This window comes from Molossus molossus, unplaced genomic scaffold (assembly GCF_014108415.1).
Source record: "Molossus molossus isolate mMolMol1 unplaced genomic scaffold, mMolMol1.p scaffold_m16_p_5, whole genome shotgun sequence".
Lineage (NCBI taxonomy): Eukaryota > Metazoa > Chordata > Mammalia > Chiroptera > Molossidae > Molossus > Molossus molossus.
In genome coordinates, this window is record NW_023425388.1 from 26,864,384 (window position 1) to 26,888,849 (window position 24,466).

At 40.6% G+C, this 24,466-nt stretch overlaps 1 protein-coding gene across 1 annotated transcript in view; it reads right to left on the reverse strand.

Annotated features, from left to right (window-relative positions):
- Window positions 1-306: 306 nt before the first annotated feature.
- Window positions 307-24,466, reverse strand: part of VEPH1 (ventricular zone expressed PH domain containing 1) — a 229,245-nt gene continuing 205,085 nt past the window's right edge. The window contains exons 12-14 of the mRNA XM_036242764.1: window positions 20,849-20,966; window positions 5,566-5,702; window positions 307-765 (exon numbers count right to left, since the gene is read on the reverse strand). Coding sequence (XP_036098657.1) covers window positions 529-765; window positions 5,566-5,702; window positions 20,849-20,966 — 492 coding nt within the window. The 3' untranslated portion in view covers window positions 307-528. The remainder of the gene's footprint in view (window positions 766-5,565; window positions 5,703-20,848; window positions 20,967-24,466) is intronic.

The following is a 24,466-nucleotide window of genomic DNA, read 5'->3' on the forward strand; positions in this document are numbered from 1 at the left end:
TTGACTTCAGCACCATTTTACCACATGTAAGCTGCCCTTGCTTAGGATAAATGTGATTACGTCTATAAGTAACTTATATGGTTTTCCTCAGCGTCCTTAACTGGACTTTTCCTAATATTTGTTTTCTTTTAATACTTTTGACAGACTGTGGTTTTCATGGAAAGTGGCTAACTTTCCTCAGGATATGCAGTCCAGGTACCTTTTAAAGTTGCTTTCTTACAATGTGCAATGACATGTGTACAAAAGTTCTGCGATCTCGACTCTCTCCTTTCTGGCCCCATCCTATCTATAGCTCCCTTTTCTTGCTGTGTGCCTCACCCAGATGTTCTGAAGTTAATGTAAAGGCCATTAGCATATGAAATGTACAAAGAATCCTGCTACCTCTGGGTCCTGCTTCTGAGGAAAAACTGTTCCACTGGTATTTAGGAAAAAACAACATGACCTGGTGAATTTCTCTCTCTGTTGACACTGGCTGTGATAACACGGTTGCCACTGTACACAACTGGTGTGCGGTCGGCTTGCGGATCCCTACAGATATGTGGTTACTTCTCTACTTTCCCTTTCTTTCGCTTGGGCAACGGCCACATTGATGCATTGGAGCCACTCTTCTGCATTCTTCTCATCCTTGGCCTTGAAAACATAGGTTTTACTGTCTGTGAAGATCTCGAAAGCCCGAGGGAGAGAGCGGTCCCTGCGTTTCCTGGCCACAGCTTTCACGCTCTGTACTTTGCTGAGTTCTATTGGTGAGTCATCAGGATCATCTTTCTGAAATGCATATGGGAAGGAAAAAACATGAGCTGGCTCCCAGAGTGTGGAAAGGTCTCTGGCTACTGGAGAATTTTTCAAGAGGATAAGAATCCTTTCCCTTCTTATGGCTCAAGATCTTTGCTATTTCGGGTGCTAATGCCTCGAAGAGTCCTTAGAACAAAACTGAGTGAGCAATTGGCCCTTTGTTATTGTATCATAAATTGGCACAAGACAGCCAATTGATAGAAAGTATACAGTGAGAATTGGAAAATGCTTAATTCATATTCTTTGATTTTATGTCATTTTCTATTTATTTAAAACTGTATTAATAGAGCAAAATGCAACAGTACAATTTTGAGTACTAGCTCAGAATTTGAGATGATTTGTGAGGCATGAAGTTGAATTTTACTTTGTGCTCTCTGAGAAAGGAGTATTAATTGAAAATGTAGAGTTTTAATGTTTAAGTAGATCAAACTGCTTTTGAAATTCTTTGGAGCTTTGGAAGCATGGTTTGTCTACAAACATTAAGTGAAGGAATATTTAATGGCTTACATTTTACTGCCATCGAAACAGAGGCTTGAAAATCTCTACAACACAGGGCCATCACGGTGGGCTAACATGACTAGTTTAAGGGGTCAGATATTTCTTTAAAGCAACTTCAGGTCTTTAACATCCCTAAATCCATGTTGCCTACCAGAGAACGTATCTGTGGTTGGGGATCTCGTCAAGTCCCCTTTCCCACCTCCTGCACAACCACCCTCTTTCACTTTGCGATGAAAAGACACCCTTTTCACGCATCCCAAACTTTCTATGGTGTATATTGTGCAACTTGGAAAAATCTCAAGAGCATCAAACAAACACAAAAAGCAATTCAGAATATTGATGTCAGGGACACATTCTTCAAACAAGGAAACATAATCACTCCCCATTTATTTCATTAAGAGATGCATTTCCAATAGCATTTCACTTTTTAATGTTGAATAACTAGTAATATAATAATATGTTTGGCATTAGACTTATGGCTTTTCATAAATTATATAATTTTTTTTTTTATCCTCACCCAAGGATATTTTTCCATTTTTTGTACAGATAGAGTGGGAGGGAGAGAGAGGAAGAGAGAGAGAGTGAGAGAAACATCGACGTGAAGGGACATATTGAGTGGCTGCCACCCGCACGACCAACCAGGGCCGGGGACAAACTGCAACCGAAGTACATGCCCTTAGCGGGAACCGAACCCGGGTCTCTCAGGACCGCAGGCCGACGCTCTAACCGCTGAGCCAAACCGGCCAGGGTGAAATTATATAATTTTTTAAAGATAAAAAAAAAAAAAAAATTAATATTTAGAGTCTGATGGTAACAGGAAATTAAAATTAAATTTTAGTTCATAGAAATAGTTTTATGGCAGTGAAAAATGATAGGGAGAGCCGTGGCTGGGTGGCTCAGTTGGTTGGAGCATTGTTCCAGACACCAAAAAGACTGCGGGTTTGATTCCTGGTCAGGGCACATTCCTAGGTTGTGGGTTCAGTCTCTCTTCAGGGTGTGTGTGGGAGGCAACCAATTGCTGTTTTTTTTTCTCTCACATTGATGATTCTCTTTCTCTCTCTCCCCCTTCCTCTCTAAAATCAATAAATATATTCTTGGGTGAGGATTATAAAAAATGGTAGGATGATTACAATAAAATTCTGTGGGAGAGATAGAACAAAAATATGATTTCAAAGAAAAAGGAAACAATGGCAACATTTCTATTAAAGACGAACTAATTTATTTAATTTTTCAAAATGGATATTGTTAGGAGTCAAATTGCTATGGTGTTTAATTTCAATGTGTAATCTTTTTATTTAAAAATGACAGTATTTATAGTTCAATTTCAAACAGAAATCACAGTTTGTACAACTGTTTAAACTTATAACAGAAGTGTTGATACAACTTAAAATGCTATAGGTAATATAGATCTTCCCAAATTCTTTTAGGGGACATATGGAATAAAGCTGGAAAACATCTGCACTAGACAATACTTTGTCAGCTTACTGTAGTTTATAGCAATAAAACTGTATTTTTTTGATTAGTCTATAGTACAGAAATTGATAAATAAAAGAATTGATCAAGAAAGAAATGTTGTAGCTGTCTAAAGAGGGACAGTGAATTAACCAAGAGAGAAACGAACAGGAAGTCAAAGGGTGCCATTGCCTCGCTGGTTGGTAGAGATTGAGACCTTTAGCATGCAACAGTATTCTTAACAGTAGAAAATAACACTCTAGTCTTTCAGTTTTTATTTTAAAATGCACATTTTTCTCATTTACAAGAAAGGCCCTTTACGATGTGGCTGAAGCTTTGGCTAGACTGCTGACCACTGCTAGGTTACTGTGTCTCTGGGGATGAAGGAGATTGTGCTGTGGTCCTCATACTCATTTATACTATTTCCCAATATTTGAGCCATATGTTTTGTCAAGTTTCTGGAAAGTCAAACCATTATTTCCCGATAAAGATGTCAAACAAGTTAGCCAACTATAAAATAGCTTATTCTCTAAACTTTATTAAAAAGCTCTGAGTCAAGAAGTGTAAAGGTCATTATTTGAGTTCAGGAAAAACACTCGTATGCACTGACTCTGCTTTGTCTCAAGGGGTCTGAGAAATCACTACATCTTAATTTCTATTCCTGATTTCTTTACTGAAAACAGGAAATTCAAATGGCCATTTTTAACACTTTAAAAATGCTTCGATGTAAACCTATGCTAAAAATAATGTTTATTTAAATATCTATTAACTGTCTAAATTGAACACACCATTGTACTTCCTTTTAAAAAGATCTTCAGCCACAGGAACTTTTCCTGTATATTTTCTAATATAGACAGATAAAGACAGTAACATGAGTTCAGAGTAGGTATCATCAAAGTCTTTTTTTTTTAATTCAAAGAGTTAACATGAAGTTTTAATTGATTAAAAGAGCACTGATCAGAATTTGTCAAATTCAGATATACCATACTTGATTCCAGCTGGGTAATAAATTCAAATAAATTTTATGATAGCACTCTAAAGATATAGTGCATATGTTCTCAGTGCATCGTATTTTTAAGTAACTTAATTAATTAATTAATTAATTAAGACAGTTTGCTTTGCCACTGGCTCTATGTTCAAGTGTACATGGGAGGCAGAGCTGTGCACTCTCTTAAGAACATGGTTTAGCCCTGGCCGGTTTGGCTCAGCGGTTAGAGCATCCACCTGCGGTCCGGAGAGACCCAGGTTCGGTTCCCGCTAAGGGCACGTACCTCGGTTGCAGTTTGTCCCCGGCCCTGGTTGGTCGTGCGGGTGGCAGCCACTCGATGTGTCCCTTTCACGTCGATGTTTCCCTCTCTCTCTCTTCCTCTCTCTCCCTCCCACTCTGTGTGTACAAAAAATGGAAAAATGTCTTCGGATGAGGATAAAAAAAAAAAAGAACATGGTTTGGCCCGACAGGTGTGGCTCAGTGGTTGAGCATGGATCCATGCACCAAGAGGTCGCCGTTGTGATTCCTGGTCAGGGCACAGGCTCAGGTTGTGGGCCAGATCCCCAGTGGGGGCATGCAGGAGGTGGTAGTTGATGTTCTCTCTCATTGATGTTTCTATTTCTCTCTCCCTCTCCCTTCTTCTCTCTAATATCAATAAAGAAAAAAAAAGAACATGGTTTGGTGTCATACTGACTGCCCAGGCCTGAATCCAATTTTATTCTTCTTTAGCTTACTGGCTCTATCTTTGGTCAAACCAATCAGTCTCTTTGAGCCTTGTTTCCCCACCTGTAAAATGGCAATAATATTAGTGCTCATCTCAAAAGATTGTTTGAGGCAATCCAGTGTGGCATGTGATAAGTACTGATGAGTTATTATTATTATATTTTAAAATAGTCAATAAGTAGGTCAAGATTCTATTTCCTTGACCCTGAATGAGTAGAGTTTAATGATAAATAAAACTAATTTGAAACGAAGGGGATAACTTTACATTGTTAATGGGAGATAGGTTTCCCACTGAAAATTCGGAACACAGATATTTACCAAGCATCCTAGTTCAGACTGAAAAAATTCTATTAAATGAATATTTATTCTTTTAGAATCCCATTTTATTCATTAACTGAATGAAAGACAGTAATCTGTTTTCCCTAATCAAATTGAACTTTGGTGACTTCAAAAGTTACTTAAAATAAACCACTGTTTATTTTTTCCTCCCTGCCTATGGTCCTCCTTCTTTAGGCCCCTACCTCTAAATAAGACCTATAATTATAAAAGTCAATATAATGAGCCATAAGTTTATGTAGGAGATCCACAAGGAAACAGAAAGTACAGTGTTCAGTCAAGACTATTTTATCTTTCAAAATTTAAGTCAACAAAAAACAGCTCCCATTATAAACTGAAGAGGGGTAGTGAAACAATTAACATAGAAATGAACAGACTAGACAGTGAAAGGGACATGGGTAATAAAATGACACTGTAAAATTATAAAATGGAGAAGGAAAAAGAATATTGTTATTTTATTTACATAAAAATGTTTGTCTTCATTGATTTTAGAGAGAGAGGAAGGGAAAAGGAGAGATAGAAACATTGATGAGAAAGAACATAGATTGGCTGCCTCCTGAATGCCCCCCAGCGAAAATTGCACCCACAATGGGCATGTGCCCTGACCGGAAATTGAACCGGTGACCTCTTGGTGCATGGGTCAATGCTCAACCACTGAGCCACACCAGCCGGGCAGAATACTGGTATTTTAACTCAAGACTAAATGCCTACCTTAGGTGGCTGGTGGAAATAAAGACCTTAAAAATGCACATGTAATAAACAACAGGGGAACTTACAGACTTTCCTTTTTGAAACAGAAGTTGATTCCCAGCCAGTGTGAAATAACGGGTTTTCCACCTTTTGATGAACTTCCATCTGACTTGCTTCTCTTTCAGTTTTCCTTCTATGAGAGGCTGGCCATCTTGATTTACAACTGTTGAAGTTAACAGAATGATCAAGCCATTTATTTTCCATTATTTATTTGGCAAGTGATCAAAAGTCAGAATTGTCTAGTGAACCAGAACCCAGTAAACACATTTGGAAAGTAGGTTAATAAATTATGAATTTGGTTAACCTCTCCCCCCTTTGTTTCTAAAAGAATGCACAGTTTAGATGATGGGAAAGTGTTGAAAGACCTCATAGAGATTTTCAAAAGAAATATGGTTCAAAAAGAGCATCTGGTTAGCAGTTTCTAAGGTTCATCCAGATAGCCAGCTTTTCTGTGCTTCATAACTACTTTGTTTCACGATATTCTGTTCACATGAACTGCTTAGAAATGTAACTTCATAAATAATCACAAACCAAGTATATTTAGCTATCTGGCAGCAAAAGTCAACACGGTGCTCCAAAAGATGTGTTTTCCTAAACCCATAACAGCTGCAACGGCAAATTTACTCTGTTCTTTCGAACATGGTATTTCCACTCTCTGCAACACACATACTCTCTCTTCACTCTCCGTATCCCCATCTCCGCCTAGTTAACAACTAATCATGCATGTTTCAACTCCAATGTTGCTTCCTTTGGTAGATCTTTTCCAAACACAGGCCAGAACGACTTTGCCTGTTCTATGTTCCCTCAGCACCTGGCATGGTTCTTGTATGTCAGGCATCATTAGAATCTGTAGATTGTTATTGTTTACATGGTTAACGTCTTTTTTCCCCATTCAACGGAAAGCTCCATGAGGGCAGCGTCTCTGCTTTGGTCACTGTGGTATCACCAGGCAGCTAACAGAATGCCTGGAAAATAACAGGGAGTCCATAAACATGTGTTGAATGAATGGGTTAATTTGACGTTGAAGTACAATGTGGATGATTGCACACAGTCACAGAATTGGAAGATCTGTTATCATGTCAGAAGTTTAGATGTTGAATTGAAGAATTTAATTTCTTTAACCAATTATGTAAAATTTACTCTTTAAATTTATAGGAAAGCATCTGATATCTGGGGAGTATGACAATATTTACTTATATGGATTTGGGTTCAATTTTCACAGCAGAAAGTAATGACATTCTTTTCTATCACTTGGAAATTTGGGCAGTGCCTGTTTGACCATATGAGCACAACCTGTCGTTTCCACCCTCCCATTTCTCTTTTCTAATGTACATCAAATAAATATCTCGGAGGATTTGCTCACCTTGACTGCGTTTTCAAGATAAGAGTAATGAACTGTATAGTTTTCATAAAGTTCTAATGAAGCTGATTTGGCTTTTCCCCCCCTTACCTGATAATTATTCAATTGGATGTCCCATTGTGCATCCCAAATTAAGACTAAAAACTGAAAATACCTATCAAATATATTGTTAGATAGTGATAGGGTTTTGATAAAAAAAGAATAGGGAGTGAGTGACTCGGGGTTGGTGCACATGCATTGACGTCATCAGAAAAGAGCCTGGACATTTGATCTGGGACATGCGTGTTGAGAAGCATCTCCATCTTCTGAGAAACTTCATGGTCGTTAGTACTGTGCATAAGACGAGGCAGGAAAAGCAGGAGCTCAAGAAGCATTGACAAATCAAGAAAATGATTTGTGTTCTCTTTGTTTTACTAGGAATCATCTGACTTAGACCATTCTTGAAGCTAGTAATGTTCTCTGCGAATTTAAAATTTCCATAACCAAGAAGCTTCCTTTGTGCAGCCTCTCACTCTGCGGTTATCTTGGGTAGAGCACGTAGGCGGGACACCGTGTGTTCTCCAGGTGCTGTGCTCTCCTGGAGCAGGAGCAGCGTCGCAGTGTCACCTGGGCTGTGTTCAACGAGTGTTTACTAACAGGCTGCCGTTGAGTCGTGAATGAAGGGCACAGCAGCCGGTCTGGGAAGAGGAAGGAAACGTCCAAGAGGAGATCCAAGAGGAGTAAAAAGGAAACACCCAGCAACAACAAAAATGCAAGCCAAAACTAGATTTAACAAAATGTAAACACCAATTTCCTATGCTTTCAAATTAGAAAAAAAATTGGTAATCTGTTATATTTAAGGATTTTTAGATATAATTTTAGAAGAATTAGATTTGAGTCAACTACAGTTTTCTGATCAGCAATGATAAAATAATAATAGCTCTCTCCCTGGCCGGTTTGGCTCAGCCGTTAAAGCGTTGGCCCGTGGACCAATGAGTTGCGGGTTCGATTCTGGTCAAGAGCACATACCTTGGTTGCAATTCATCCCAACCCTGGTTGGGGTCGTGCAGGAGGCAGCCACTCGATGTGTCCCTTTCACATTGATGTTTCTCTCTCTTTTTCTCTCTTCCTCTCTCCCTCCCACTTTATCTGACCACGAATGGAAAAATGTCCTCGGGTGAGGATATAAAATAATAATAATAATGATAATAATAATAGCTCTCTTCTGCTTAACAAGGATGTTGAGAGATCAAAAACCAAAATAAAAAAATTTATGTGAGGATACTAAGTAAGTGGCAAAACACTCCCCCTCCACCACTTTTATTAAAGACTTCACAGTTTGTAATCACATTGCTTTCTTCCATGATTTTAATGGAAAGATGATTTAATAAAATGCTATTTACTAACAGTACATTTTGTTTTGTCTTGGTTTTTCCACATTTACACCAAGAAGTATTTAAAATAACCATGAGATCTGAGTTGCTTTGAAATCATGATTGATTTAAGTAATATTTAAGTACATAGGAGATCAGCTACAAGTATTTCTCCTCAAGGCAGATCCAAATGTTTCCCTTGAAGAGTATGTGTCAAAGGTTTGCGAGTAGCACTTGGCAGAGTATCGAAGAAACCGAAGAAACCGAGACAAGGCGGGGATGGGATTTCATACCCACACGCCCATAATGACAGCGAGGGACTCAAGACGGAACGACAGTCTAACTTGAGAACAAAGGGAAAAGGACTGTAGAGAAATGCTGCTAAGCAAAGACTTTTCACTACAGCCTAGTGAAAATTAATCCCAGGAGAGAGTTCATGGGAAGGATTTTAGGAAGGAAATGTTAGCAGAACTTTAACATAGCTACATGTGAGGGCCCTAATTTAGGCATCGGAGTTAGCTCTAGATACTTCTATAAAAGCCAGGTTATTTGTAGCTGTAGGATTAATTTAAAAATAGTTTCAAAAGGTAAAAAAAGAAAGACTTAAAATTGTTTCCAGCTGCTATCTCATGTGTTCAATTTTTTTTTTTGGCATTGTGTCTGGCATATGCATGACTGACCTCGTGTCATTTTAATAGGTCTGTTGCCCATAGCACGTCCTTGTAAGCAGTAATTCCATATGATATTACAGTCTCTTCATGGTTAAAACATGGAACTAATTCTTTCTGAGGATAATCATATTTCATTTGAAAAATATGATGTGGAATGAGACTATGAGAAAGTGAGCATGTGTCTAACACTACCTTGTTTGCACGGAATGCATACAGGATATTTAATATTTTCTCACTTGCCAATTAGCACATTATTTCATTTAGAGCACCACAATTTGGCTAAGACATTCTCTGGATCTGTTCCTTTCTTTAATTATCAGTTGGCTGAAAAAGCGATGGAATATTACTGGATTCTTTCGTGCAGTTGGAACCCAAACTATTACCGCGTTTATCAACATAAAAGTCTTTTAGAATGCTAATGCAAATGTTTATACAATAATTGCATTTCTTTTGTGCACCAAGCATTGAAAATATGTATGTTGATAAAAGATGAATTCTGAAGGGGTTAATCTAACTCAACATGAAGTTGGTGAATAAGAATGAAATAATACCAGACAGATACCTTGAAGCTCAGAAACCCCACAGCAGGAGGAGGGAAGCAATAAAGAATATTTCTTCATTCATCTATCAACCATCCAGCCATCTTACACATACTTCTGGGCACAGATAAGCCGTAAGGCGCTGTGTTTAGATCTGAGGAGTTATAAAGCCCAGCTCAGAGGGAGCTTGAATTGATTGTGGAGAGAGAAAGCATTTACGAATTCTACAGCTCACTGTAGAGTTTGGAGAATGCCACTGGAGAAGTAAAAGCCAAGCATTATAACAGTTAAAGCAAGGACATTCTACTCCTAGCTGTGAGGAGGTAGCATGAGAGCTGGGCCCCTGCTGGAAAAGGGAGAAAGACTATTCTAGGAAGAGGCAGAAAGCACGTGAAAAGAAAAATACCTAAAGAAGCTGGAAGAATCAATGAACTCAGAAGCAAGTTCGTGCAGCAGTTGTGTTGGGACACAATGATGATCTGAAGGCTGAGTATAAGGGTGATTCATGATTTCCTAGGTGTAAGGTCCACGAAAGAGATTGGCTATACAGTGGTCATGGGGAGGTCATATTGAACTTTATTTGAAAGTTCTTCTGAAGCTCCCTTAGGGAGGACCCTGGTTTTCTTAAGAGCTGAGGGGCCTAGGACCTGGGAAGGTTCAGCCAGCACAGCTCTGAGGTCTCAAGACCCCAGATGGCATCAGCTGTGCTTCACGCAGGGTCCTGGCAGGAAACGATGGTACCTCAGGCTGGGTTATTGAAATGGGTTAATAAAGGGACTATTCACACAGATGTGGGCAAGGTGTAAAAGCACCATGCTACTCTGGGGCGAGAAGCTATGAGGAGGCATATCAACCCCCCTCTGTGCCTGAAGAGGAAAAGGGAGAGAACACTGAGCACCAGCGGCAGACCCGCGTGGAGAGTGCTGCCTGCCAGCAGCCGTGGCCATGGGTAGAGGATGCAGTCAACCTGCAGTGACCGAGCAGAGAGGAAGCTGGGAGTAAATAACCTGACCTCACTTTTCTCCCTCTCCCTTACCTCCTGCCAGCATCCCCAGTGGTCACATATAACCGAAAGCCAGAGGCAAGGGAGATTGGAACACACAGGAGGGGCTCCTACTCTAAACTGGGGTATAGGAAGCAAGAAAACCTTCTGGGGCTGATGTTGACTGAGCTGAATTCTGAGGGACAAGTGACAGTTTTGAAGGTAAAGGGAGGAAGGGTATTCTGGGGGAAAAATATAGGCAAAGAGCCAAGCCTTAGGGAGGGACATCAAATGCATTTTAGGAGCTGTGACTCATTCTGTGCGATGGAGCCTGGTGGGACTTGGAGAGCAAGGGATGAAGCATGAGAATCAGGAGAGACCAATCCTAATGATCTTGGGACATCATGCAAATTGGGACCCAAAACTCTGTAATGTAGCATAATAAAAAATAATAATTTCTGTAGTTATATACCCCCTTTATCTCAAGCTTAAGAATTCAAGGTTTCCATCTTGTTCTAAGATTTATTACAATTCCTAATATGTCTTTAGCTAATTATACTTTATTTAAACATGGTGTGTTTTAATTCATGCTTAGTCCTTATTATAAGTCATTTAGGGCTGTACCAAAATCTTTCTCTGGTATAGGCCTAGAGTTTATGGGGTAAGAGCCTCTAGTTTATGGGGTAAGGCCTATAATTTTGGAGCCAGACCTCAGTTGAAATCCAGAGTCTGCTACCTAACAGCTGACTGGTTTTGTGCAAGTTATTTGACTTCACTGAGCTCCAGTTTCCTCTTCTGTAGAGTTGTCATCCTAACAACAGGGCCGCCAAAAACGGCTGTGCAGGTGTTCACTGCACCAGAGCACTCAGCCAAGGTGGTGAGTAGGGGCTGAAGTTCAGTCTGAATTTTGCTGTTGAAGCCATGCACCTCCACGTGGACTACAACCACCATAAATGAAGGCACAAAAAGTGCCAGAAAGTTTAACAGTGGCCTCACTTAGCTAGGTGCCTGTTACATAGCAAGGGGCTGATGAATAGTTACTATCATCATGATCATGATCATGATCACCATAAAATGATCATCCTCGTCCTTTTATTGTAATGATGAACAGTTCGTTGTTATAAATACTATATCTTCATGGCTCTAGGATAAGACCCATCTCTCTCCTCCAATCTAGAATGTAATGAAACATACATGAAAGTGTTAGGAACAGTGAGAATTCAGAGTGAGACAGGAAACCTTTCAAGATTCAAGGACTGCAGGCTTTTAACTTAAGGTGTGACAGAAAATTCAGGGTCCCAAAAGGGAGATAAACTCCTGTTTTTGAGTAATTGATCCATTTATTCACCAAGACTTCCATTTTCAAGCCAATCAGATAATGGATTGGGCTGCACTGGAAAAGCTCCCCACTCTACCTGTGGTGTCTCCCTTTTCCTCCAGACTTCCTGATGTTCTTATGCCAGTAGATGGTAACTTCCACACAACTACTAGCCAGACTCAGAAATTCCAGACTCAGAAATTCCTTATTCTTATACTTTCTGGCTTATGCAACTTTTGCTCGAAAGTATTTCACTGTGCACAAATACCCCATAATTGACTCTGTCATGCATCTAATTTATGATATTTGAGTTCTCAGATATTCTTTACTGATTGTTGAAGATAAATACTTCCCAAAGAAGACATTCTCAGGGAAAAGTTATACATTTCTAATACATATTTTTTTTAGTAGAAATTGAAAGAAAATATGTCTTAAAAAAATTTTTTTTCACTTGAAATTCCTGCTTCTGGGACTTACAATTCCTATATAGTCTGTGGGGAATTTCTTTGTATGTACCAAAAGTCTCAAATTTACTTTAATTTCCTTCCATGGTTTTACTGATTTGTGTGTGTGTGTGCCAGTTGTAATAAAGCCAACTCTGATTACAGAGAATATGCTTAACGCAGGATAGAAGCATTGTTAAATGAGCAGGTCATGGGAGCCGCATTTAGCAGACTGAGCGTCTGTGGTTTTTGAAATCACTAAGGATTGTAATGAATGGCATGTTTGTTACTAATATCCATCGGTGCTTTAGAATGCTATACCTTGTCAGTAGTGAATGAATGAGGCGGCAAAATCCAGCGTAGATTTTGTAACATCCTACAAGATGCTGTGGGTCCAACATAGCACAGACCAACTCAATCTGACAGCAGACTTTTGAGGGCACTTTTACATGTGACTGAATGGCTTCCTTTCTTAATAATTTCAAACCCATCAAAAAGTAATATGCTTTCTAGGCTTCTCTATCAATCACTGAAGTATTGATCTAAAAAGCCGCAGAACTACTATTTTATAAACCTATAGAGCAATGGTCCCCAAATTGTGTTCTGAGGGCCACCTACATTGGAATTCCCTGCTGGCTTATTAAAATGCACATTCAAAGCACTACTCCAAACCTACTGAATCACAATTTTTGGGTAGGGTGAGGGTCCCACCATTTTTAACAAGATCCCCAGGAGATTCTATTAAAGCTAAAGAACTTCTAGGAAATGATAGTAGCTTCATGATAAATCACAGTAATAGATCATATAATATGTAAAATGGTAAAAATGCAAAACTAACAGTGGGAAGAAAATTGTTATGAGGTTTGCATAAAATTAAAATATAAAATAGCTATATGAGATCATATACATGTCCTTGGTTTAAGTCAACAGGGTTACTGGAAAAAAAAAATGCTCAGAATCAATGTATATGGAATTTGGCTTCTTCATTGTGTCATTTGTCAGTAAAACAAAAATTCTAAAGTTACTTGCCAAGAAGGTAACCTGTTCAGTAGTCCTGAGCAGTAAGTATGGTCACCTTTGTGTTTTTACCAGGAGCTATCAAGGAAGATTGACCCAGACTTGCCAAGTAATGCCTGATAGGGATCCATGTGAAATCAGAAATGGTGGAAATGAATGGAGATAATTGTTAAATCTTAGAATTGACCTTGGAATAAGAAAAGATTGCACACACGTTTGCCTTGTTGGTCCCACCTTGTCATCCCATTGATGTGATCTCATGAATAGGTATTACGGGCAACATCTGGCCATGAGATTTTAGGAAGTTTTAAATGTTGAGTGCTTTCACACTGGCCAGCATTGCAGAGCTCTCCTGGCACGGGGAAACACAGACCCGGTATGCTCATGCACGGTCTGTGACGAGGAGGGCCACCTTGTTTGGCTTGTACAAGTTGAGAACATCCTGGCCATCGTCCCATCTGCCTGTACATTCTTGGTGTTTTAGAACATTCTAAGGTGTTGTCTACAATGAGTTTGTGGAAGTATTTAACACAAGTTCTATCTGTTGTGGTTCAAAACTTGGTCTCAAACCATTTGGCAATAAATAAAAGTTTTACAATGATGTCTGCATTGGAAAGTTTATATATAACATATACACCATTACACTCTGTGCATATTTGATTACACACACACACACACACACACACACAAACACACAATATCTTTATTTCACTCTCTGTGAAATAAAATGATTTTCAATAATATTTTTGAAAATAACTTAAGAAGATATTGTTTATATGAAGAATACATTTGGCATACAAAGTACACTGAAAATGTCATCTTATGCATCTTTTATTTTAAAATGTATCACTGTGAATTTATTAGTTTGTATTTTGTCACCACTTGTCTGAGAAAAATTTTACTAAAAATTCTCTGAGAAGATATAAACTTTGGATGTTCACTTATTTGGTAAATATTTATTGAGCATCTATTGTGTGCCAGGGACTGAGGATGGATGGATGAGGGGTGTTTCCTTCATAGAACTTACTATTTGCTCAAGGAAACACATATTCACCAAACACATGTAAAAAAAATAAGATGGCATCTGAAACAAGTGTTATGAGGAGAGGTCTGAGGCGCTTTGAGGATCTTAGTTATTAGTTGGGGAAGGCTACCTTGTGGCAGTGAATCTGAGCTATAATGGGAAGACTAAAATCTATGTTAATTAGGTGAATATGGGACAAAGAGCACTCTGGGTAGAAAAACAGCACATACAAAAGCCTGATGTCAGGAAGAAGTGTGGTGTATATGGGCAACGGAGTGAAGGTTCTTCTCACCAGAGCAGAGAGGAGCAGACAGTGCATGGGACAAGGCGAGGCTGGAGGGCTGGGAGAGACTACTGCCTTTGAGGCTGTGAGGGGGGATGTTATGCAGTTTGGTCTTCAAAATTAGAGCTGTGGGAAGCTATTGTAAGGTTTTTTTTTGTTTTGATTTTAGAGAAAGAGGAAGGGAGAGGGAGAGAGAGAAACATTGATGAGAGAGAACATCGTTTGGCTGCCTCTTACATGCTCCCCAATGGGGATCGGGCCCACAACCTGAGCATGTGTCCTGACTGGGAATTGAAATGGCGACCTCTTGGTGCATGGGTCGATGCTCAACCACTGAGTCACACTGGCCGGGCTATTGTAAGGTTTTATGTAGGGGCTGGCACCATCAGACTTTTGCTTTGAAGACATAATTCTGGCTGAGTATGAGAGGGAGATCAGATTAGGTCAGGAGGCTATCACCTTTATTTTAGGTAAGAGGTGATGGTATCTTGCTCTAGGGTGATGGAGAGAGGCAGAGAGAGTTGAGAGCAATTAAAAAAGTCAAGTCCACAATATTGAGTAAAGGATTGGATGGGGGTGAGGGAGAGAACAGTGAGTCTCTGGCAACAGAATAAGTGATGTTGTGTTTACTGAGCTAGAAAATTCAGGAAGAAGACCAAGTGGTCTTTAGGACAAGGGTGAGGTAATCATAAGTTTTAATTTAATGAGCTGAGTTTGAGGTGTCTTGGAAGCAGTCCAGTAGGCAGTGGTAGATTTAATCCGGAGTTTGGAGGAGAGGCCTGGGCTGCAGACACCCATCTGGGAGTTGTCTCATGGAAGTATTTCCTAGGGCGCAGAAGCAGCAGGGATTGACTGTGGAGAGCGTGTACGGCGAGGAGAAGAGAGATGCTCTAAAAGTGAGTAGCTGGATAGAGGAAGGCAGGCCTGGAAAGGAGGCTGAGAAGGGTCTAGAATTGGAGGGAGAGGAGAGGAGTGTGTGTCCCAGAAGTTAAAGGAAGAAAATGTTTGAAGAAGAAAGAAATGGTCAACAGAGTTGAATGCTGCTACAAGGCAAGTAACACAAGGACCGAAACACATAGCCAGTGCATGGGTGATTTGCAGGACAGTAATGGCCATTGAGATAATGAGCTTTGAAGCCAGATACAGAGGAATTGAGTCAGAAGTGGAAGGAGGCAAGGACATGCAGAGATTGAGCACTGACAACTCATTTGGCTTTAAAGAGGAGGTGAGAGAGAGAGGCAGTAGGTACGAGAAAGGAGATGAAGCCAGTTGAGTGTGTTTAAATGCCAATGGAAGGATTCAGCTGGTATGGATAAATTGGACAGAGAAGAGAGAAACATTCATCTATACCACAGAGTTTCTGAGCAGGTGGGGAGATATAACAGAGAGGAATGCCCAGAGAGGCACAGGTCATGAAAATGGGAAGAGGGGAAAAGGAAGAAGATTCCTGGATAATAACTTATTTCAGTTGATAAATGTATATTTGTTTTATCATAAAGAAATTCAAAGTATCTTTGAACAACAATCTGAGGTTTTACGTAATCAAAGTATATTCAGGAGTCACTGGCAGTATATAGAAGTGAGAAGGTCCTACATGAGCACTCACTGTTTTTGGTACTCTAACAACATTTAGCGTATACCATATTCTGATGTGTGGTAGGAGCAAAGGCATTTTAACACGAACCCAGCTACTGTATACATCCAAAATGGGTTTTCTTTTGCCACCTTTAAAGTTCCGTGAACACTGATGCTGAAATTAAGTGGAAAACTTCCATATGAATGGACTCACAAGGCTATGTGTCCTACGCTCAGGTCCTCAGAGGTCTGTTAGCCCGTTTTCACACTGGTGTCTGGAAGGAAGGTAACCTGGCCCACGCTGAAGGTGTCCAGCAAAGGACAGCCTCAAATCTTACAAAAGTTTTTCTTATCCTGATATAATTTTGAAACTGTCTCTACCTGCCATGGGATACAATGCACAGAATACTCTGATAGCACGAATATTTGGCATCAAGTTCTAAAGAGGAGCCACGATAACAGGTGTCTGAAAAGCAATTCTTTCATTTTATAACCTAGGGAGGCCTCCTGCTGACAATCACATTCAGTACCCAAATATTTTAATGACTCAGACAGTAATCACACTGGGGAACGCTCAGATTCGTGGAGGAAGACAATGCCAAAAGCAAGCGACTCAAAGTTGGTTTTTGTAGGGCGTAGGAACAAAGGCATCCCACGTGTCTCAAGGAACATGAATGAAAGTCTGAAAGTTATGACCTACTTCTCCTCATCCTTTAAAAAATGTGACTGAGCAGAAAGCCAGATGTGTTCTAGGGTGGCCAGCTGACTAACTCTTACCGTTAACATGAACCAGCAATTCCAAGACATGAGGTTGGCTGATAAAAGAGATTCATTTGGTTTTCCAGAAATAGGTTCTGTTCTGCAAAATCTACTTGCTCAATCTCCATTCTCCCATTCGTGTGGAGTAAAGAAATTGGCAATAAACACCACCAGGCAAGTCTCCCAGAAGTCTTGAGTTATTTCAGTAATTTTCTAATCTACTCTGGACTTTTATAAAATGATTGTCAAAAACTGAATCAGCAATTGGAGGGTCTGGAAATAACTTCTAATGTAATCATTTCCCGCATAGAATCATGACATTATCATTCAAAATCCCAGCTCTTCTTTAAGCAGAATAAATCACTGGGGAGGTAGATCACTTGTTGGTCTTTCCATGATAAGAAAATGGAATAATTGTTCTTGGAATTTCCAATATTCCATGTCCTTAACTTGGATTTGGTTTAGAGATTAAAGTTTCAGGTTCAGGAATTAACCTGGATTAAAATCCTAGTTCTACTGCATAGTAGCTGTGTTACCTTGGGAAAATTACTTAACCTCTCTGTGTTTCAGTTTCCTCATCTGCAAATAATGAGAAAATAAGAAAAATGCATGTAAAGTTTAGCACATGGTTGGCATGATAAATGCCAGCAATTACAACCATTTTAGGACTTTTACACTATTCTAACATTCAGTTTCCTCTGACTTCACCTGCATCTAATTAGAGAGAGAGAGATAATTGGCTATCAGACATTAAACACAGATATTTCTGTGCATTGATGGTAGAGTTGGTGGGAAGATGAATGGTAGTTGGTGGAATGATGAGACTTATCCGAAGAGGGGAATGTACTCAAGGTGACCATGTAAACTAGCTTATTGGCTGTCAATTCTGGATTCCCACAGTTTAGTCTTCACACTGCTAAGGAGTATTTATATTTTAGGATGTCTAATTAAAGTTCTAGTTGCCTCGTGTATTGTTCCTCATTTATGGAAATTCTGCAAATATTTTTAAAAAATATTGGAAAAATGAATACTTGATAGTAGTTACTGTATCATTTGTTTTACCTTAAAAAACAAACAAAGCCAAATCCAGTTTCTTCAGCCTTCTGTCTTAGACTCCAATCCTACTTCTTTAGACCCTCTCCCTGAGGCCAACAGGACATCTGGACCCTGTGTGGCCACTGATGAAACTCAGAGCAGTAACAGGCCTTGACACAGTGTGTCCAGCACTAGACAGGAAGGGAAGTGGACCCTTTGTTTTATATGTGGGGACTTTTCTCAAGGAGGAAACAAGGACCAACCTCTATTTACCAGATTCCAAATGTACTGGGTGTGGAATAGTGATGTATTTGACATGCTTAACACATAATTACAATCTTGAAACATCATGTTTTAATATTCAAGGCTTTGGCCTTGCCATTTCTAAATATTCATTCATTTATTCATTCATTCATTTTTTTCATTCATTTACTTAAGAAGCATTTATTGCATGCTAAAAATATACAAGGAAGTACGCTAGATTTTTCCATATATGCCTTCTGGCCCTAACTGGATTATGAATCCTTTGGAAAAAGATATTGTACCTTATTCATTATTCAACACTTGGCCTGTAGGAGACATTCAACCAACTCAGTAAATGAGCATTACGTAAATGAAAAATGAGATGCAACTACTGTGCCAGCCATGCATCACCAAATCACAAGATATTTATTCCTATGTCTTGATCATCTTTAAACTTACAATTTAAGCAGGACTTAAATGCAAATTTTACCTCCATGAATAATATATGTGCCATCAGCATTTTGTTAGACCTTTCACTTATATTAAATATATAATTTATAGGCTTATATAAAAATAAGAAGATCAACAACCATGTAAACTTTTCAGGGACTCAAGAACTTTTGGTGAAAATACTAGTTTAAAATAAGATTTCTCTCAAATTCCCTTTCATGTAGCAAAAGGAAATGAGCAAAGAAATCCAAGCACACTGAAGTTTTCAGGGCCAAACATTTTGATTCAATATGTTCTGCTGTAAAATATTTGGCCTTGTTTGAATTTTTATTGCTATATGTTCTCAGTCTATATTTAACTGTGAGAAACACAAATAAGAAAGAGTGAATGTGCAAAATATTCTTTTCAAGTGCATGGCAGTGAATTTGAGAAAACATATATTAAAGGAACACTTTGTATTTTTAACTTCAGGCTCTTTCCTGGGGCCTCCCTTGGCCAGATACAATGAACTGTTTATTGAACTAAGGACTCAGCTTACTTGGAAAGAAAATTCTGAAGGGCCTCTCAGAGCTACCTAAGATATAAGCACCTTACTTTGCCAGGCTCTCAAAATTTCTTTTAAGCTCTTTTCATAGATGAAATTAGAAATGCTTATAATGGAGACATTCAATTCCCCAATTCCTAATTTGCTAGAATTAAATTTTAAAAATTGGGGTGTTTGGTCTGGATCAGCTCATTGCTGACTCTAACCGGCCAACAATCTGGGCTTCACAAAGGCTGCGTCCTGACTGCTGGCCTCTCCCATCCATGCCTTTCCTGTGGGCGATACATTTTAATTGGTGCTTCTCCGCGGTTCCCTCACATCTCCATCTGGCCAAATAAACACTTTTTATTTTTCTATTCAGCCTCAACATTTGGCAATTAGCAAGAGGATAGACTTGTCACAATGGATAATCTCGGAGCTGCAAAAACTTCTAAAATTAAGGGCACAGGTACAGGTGGTATAATCAATGGCTCTCTGAAGAATGGCTCATCTACAAAGCGGCTCTGGGCTCGACAGCATTTAAAATTTTTTCCCCTTCTTTATTGATTTTAGAGAGAGGAAGGGAGAGGGAGAGAGCTAGAAACATCGATGAGAGAGAACATGGATTGGCCGCCTCCTGCATGCCCCCCACTGGGGATCGGGCCCACAACCTGGGCTGGGAATTGAACTGGTGACCTATGGGTTCATGAGTCAATGCTCAACCACTGAGCCACACTGGCTGGACTCGAGAGCATTTTAATCCTGCTCTCTGGGTCTGCACTGCTGTTCCTGTGCTGTATTGGTGTTGAGAACTCTGTGTTCTCTCTGAGGGCAAATCACAAAGGACATAGCCAAGGACAGAATAACTACTGAAATAGGCTTATAACCAACAAATTCCCACTGGTCCGTGTAACCAGGAGGCAGAAGGGTGAAGTGGTTAAGAGCGGGACTCTGGGGGCAGGTTGAGTTCCCATCCTTCCATTGTTAACTCATTATCTGTGTGATTTGGGGCAGTTACCAAATCGCTCTGTGCCTCAGTTTTTCCATCGGTAAAAACAGAGGTAACATTAGCGCTAACCTGACAAAATTACTGTGAAGATTAAATGAGGTATTTGACATGATTAGCACAGAGCCTGGTTCATATTCACTAGCAGTTATTATTTTTAGGGAGGGAAAGTAGACTAAGTTCCTTGGGCAGCGGAAAGGAAGGGAAAGGATGACTACCCAGCTTTGAAGTTATCCCTCAAATAATTCCTTGCTGTTTTAGTGTTTCATTTTTTTACACAGTTCAGTCATAAAGCACAAGTGTGAGGGATGCTTAGGGGATGGCACGCCCGTGTGCTCACCCATGCGGCAAGTGCGCTCCCATTCCTGCGCGGCTCTCCACAGAGTGCTCTTCTTCTCTAACCCTCAAGGCCACTGGGGTGGAAATGAAGGATGGTTCCAGGGCAAAGTGGCCAGTACTGCTTTCTTGGCACCTGTATGTGTACGGTATTGTTTCTCTTGCTCGTTTCTGGTTTATGTGTCTGTCCCTTTCGACATCTCTGTTTCTCACTCCCACTCTGGTGAGATACCTTGCTCAGCATGAGGCACAGGCGACCAGGCGCATCTCTGTGCGTCAGTGCAACTGGGGATGTTTGTGCAAGAGGAGGGCCACCTAGAATAGCGGGGCACACAGATCCCTGTCAGTCCCAGAGGCACGTGTGCTGTGTGGCAGTAAGGGGGTGTCTCTCACCCGTTGCTTTCTCAGGGTTGTTGCACATGAAGCATTGCCATGCTCCTGCTGCTTCGCTGAAGCCAAACACGTCAAAGAACCTCACTTCTTCCAGATGGAGCTGTACCTGGTCCAGATCCTGTTTCAGGGACACAAAGCACAGGGAACATAAGCTGACCTGCCGGCTGCGCGGCAGTCTGGGACTGGAAAGGGGGTCCCCAAAGCAAGATGGCCAGTGCCCAGCCTCAGCGTCAAGGACGAGGAGGGGGTGTTGAGAAGAGCCCTCTTGCCCCACTGTGGAAAGGCAGCACCTCCAGCTCTTCCAAGGGAGAGTCTTCATGCAGAGGGTAGTGAGCACTGGCCCCAGGGCTGGGTGCCAGGGTAGGTGGTGAGGGGTCAGAGCCCGAGGGAGCCCAGAATTTTCTTGCATCTAGTCACAGTGCCAGAATTTGTAAAAAGAAGAGATATCCAAGTGGCAGCATGGTTGAAAGGGATGCTATTGGGTTTTTTTTTTTTTTTTAGGTACCGTTTACATGACATGAACTTGAGAATCAGCTATCTATATCAAAAATTTATTTTTAGCCCTGGCCAGTGTGGTCCAGTGGTTAGAGCATCGACCCCTGCACGGGAGGGTTGAGGGTTTGATTGCCAGTCAAGGGTTTGATTTCCAGTCAAGGGAATGTACCTTGGTTGCAGGTTCGATCCCTGGCCCTGGTCGGGGTGTGTGCAGGAGGCAACCAATCGTGTGTCTCAGATGGATGTTTTTCTTTCTCTCTCTCAATCTCCCCCTCTCTCCCTCCCTTCTACTCTCTCTAAAAATCAATGGAAAAAAATATCCTTGAGTGAAGATTAACCATCACAAACAAATAATTTTTATTAGGTAGGTTTTGCAGGGGGCTGGTGGAAAATATGGAGAAGGGCTTAATCCTTCAGCCCTTGGCTCCAGTATTATTTTAGTTTGATGCTTTGCCTTAAAAGTGTATGCAAATTTTACATTCTATTCCCTAATATGGATGTATTGGTTTTAATGGAAAATAATGTCTTAAATTACTTATCAGTAAATTAGTTAACCTTCCCCCCTCCAAATATTTGAGTAGAATTGACACCAAAAAGACCGCCCGTGTTTTATGTGCCCTGTGGCACTGTGCCAGTGCGTTCCTATTTAAGAGGCAGAGGAGACAGGTTCCATTACACTGTAAATGGATGGAAAACTATTAGCCTAACCAAATTAAATAGCACTACTGTCCTCCCGAGGCCTTCCTATTATGTAAATGATTGTATCCTGTGCTCCAGGGTGGCCAGAACCGCGCTCCTAAAAGGTCGCTTTCCTAAGAGGGATTTAATCTCCTTGCTAGCCTTGCACACGCTCAGCCAACTTATTGTTTGTCCTGTGTTGAGCTGTGATTTTACTTGCTGTCCTCTGGCCCACACACTCTTACCATCTACCCAGAGTAAGAGCTCCCAGGATGTCCAAGAGCTGAGGGACGGACTGCTTCTGGTGGAGCTCAACCAGGATGGCCCAGGGGTTACACACATTCTACCCCACAGCTCTGGTTTCCCAGGTCTACATGTCCTGACAGAAGAGAGAATGTGCTAGACTCTAAGCTCTTTGAGGGCAGACATGTATCCACCTTGTTCACAGTTGTGTCTCTGAGTCTAGTCCAACATCAGGGATGGGTTAACATGGTACGTTTGAAGGCCAGGGCAAAGTTGCCTGATGGACTATACAAATGGTATTATGAGGATTTTAAAGGGACTTCTTTTTTAGAGAATAATGTACACTCACTGGAACATAAGCACAATGTGGGCAGGGGTTTTGTCTGTTGCAACCTCAGCACCTAAAAGTGCCTGTCACATAAACAAGCATTAGATAAATATATGTGGAATAAGGAAAGACATAAACCGGGACTAGAAATGAATACTTTTCAAATGCCCTTTATTCAGACGATGATGGCTTGTGTTCCTGGACTGGACACTTTGGGGGCTCCACAGGCTGTACACAGCATTTTGAGTCGCTAACATTTAATACCACACCGTAGGCACCCCAACAGGCACTGTCTATACAGAATGTTGCTTCAACAAAAGCGATTTCAAAAGTGTTTAATGAAAAAAAGGAGACTTAAATATTTTTTTAAAAAGCATGTTCCTAAGATAAAGACTGAAGAAGCACCTGGGAGTTTTGTAGGTTTCAAAGGATGAAATCCGTATTAAAATTTATGGGGGAGAAACAGATGTTCATAAATATCAGTTTCAAAACGGCTAAGTCTCTGAAGTCCTACTCGGCCATTGGCATGCAAATCACTTCCCTATTTCCACACAATTAAAGTTCAATTTTTCATTTACCACAAACACTGCTAGCAAACAAAGTACTTAAAATAATACTTAAGGGTCCCTTTATGTTTCCTCTTCTGAGACCAGAAATGTCCCAGGTTGCTACCTAAAATCCACATTTGTCTTGGTAAAGAGTGACTGAATAAGTTTGAGGCAGAGGGCAAGCGCCACTCCGGTCTTCACTTCTGAAGTCAAAAGCAGGCAGTCACAAATCCTCCTTCGAGGATGTGGGTGTCGTGCAGAGGGAACTGAGTGAGGTACCGCAGTTCTGTGACCTGCTGAGGTTGGCAAACACAGCCAACTTGAACAGAGACAGATGAAACACATGGAGTTCTACATATTGGTGGGAAATCAAAGCAAAATAAATCACACACACAAAAGCAAACACAAACCAACAACTAGTGATACCTAACTTTCTGAAAATTTGACCTCTTCATATGCTTAAGGTTTTTATTCCTCTCATTTAATCTTCTTTACCCTTCTGGATCCTGTAGCTTCCCCAGGTCTGGCCCAAGAATTTCTATATGGCTTCCTTTTATTTTTTTAAGACAAAAGAACTAAGACTGACTTGTTTAGAGAATTATAAATATCCTTTAAGACAGCTAGACTCCAAAAGAGATAAAAATCACTCATATCTAAGTAGAGTCACTCTCTGAGTATTTCATGTCAATGGAATTGTAATGGACAGGCCCTAGAGTGACACCCCTCCCCCCAATAATTCCCATCTCCTGCTGTTCATCCCTTTGGATAATTTCCACCCCTTAAGTGTGGGAGGGATCTGTGATTTGCTTCTAACCAAGAATATGGCAAAAGTAGTAGGATAGCAAACCCATGATTATCATAATGTGCACACACACACACTGACCTGTCTTGCTAGATGCAAAGGGAGACTCTTCTCCTGGACTTGAAGATGTAAGCTGCCATGTTGTGAACTGCCCATGGACAGGGCCACATGACAGGGAGCTGTGGGTGGCCTCTAGGACCTAAAGGTGGTCTTTAGCCAACAGCCACTAAGAGATCCTGTCCTTCAGTCCTACAAACCCCGGTAAATGGTTTCTCCAAAAATCTGAGTGAGGATTGAAGCAGACCCTCCCCCATTTTTTTTATCCTCACCCGAGGACATTTTTGCGTTCATCTAGCAGGAGGGAGAGAGGGAGGAAGAGACAGAGAAAAACATTGATATGAGAGAGAAACATTGACTGGTTGCCACCCACATGACCCCAACTGGGGCCAGGGACAAACTGCAACTGAGGTACGTGCCCTTAGCGGAAACCGAACCTGGGACTCTCCAGTCCGCAGGCTGACGCT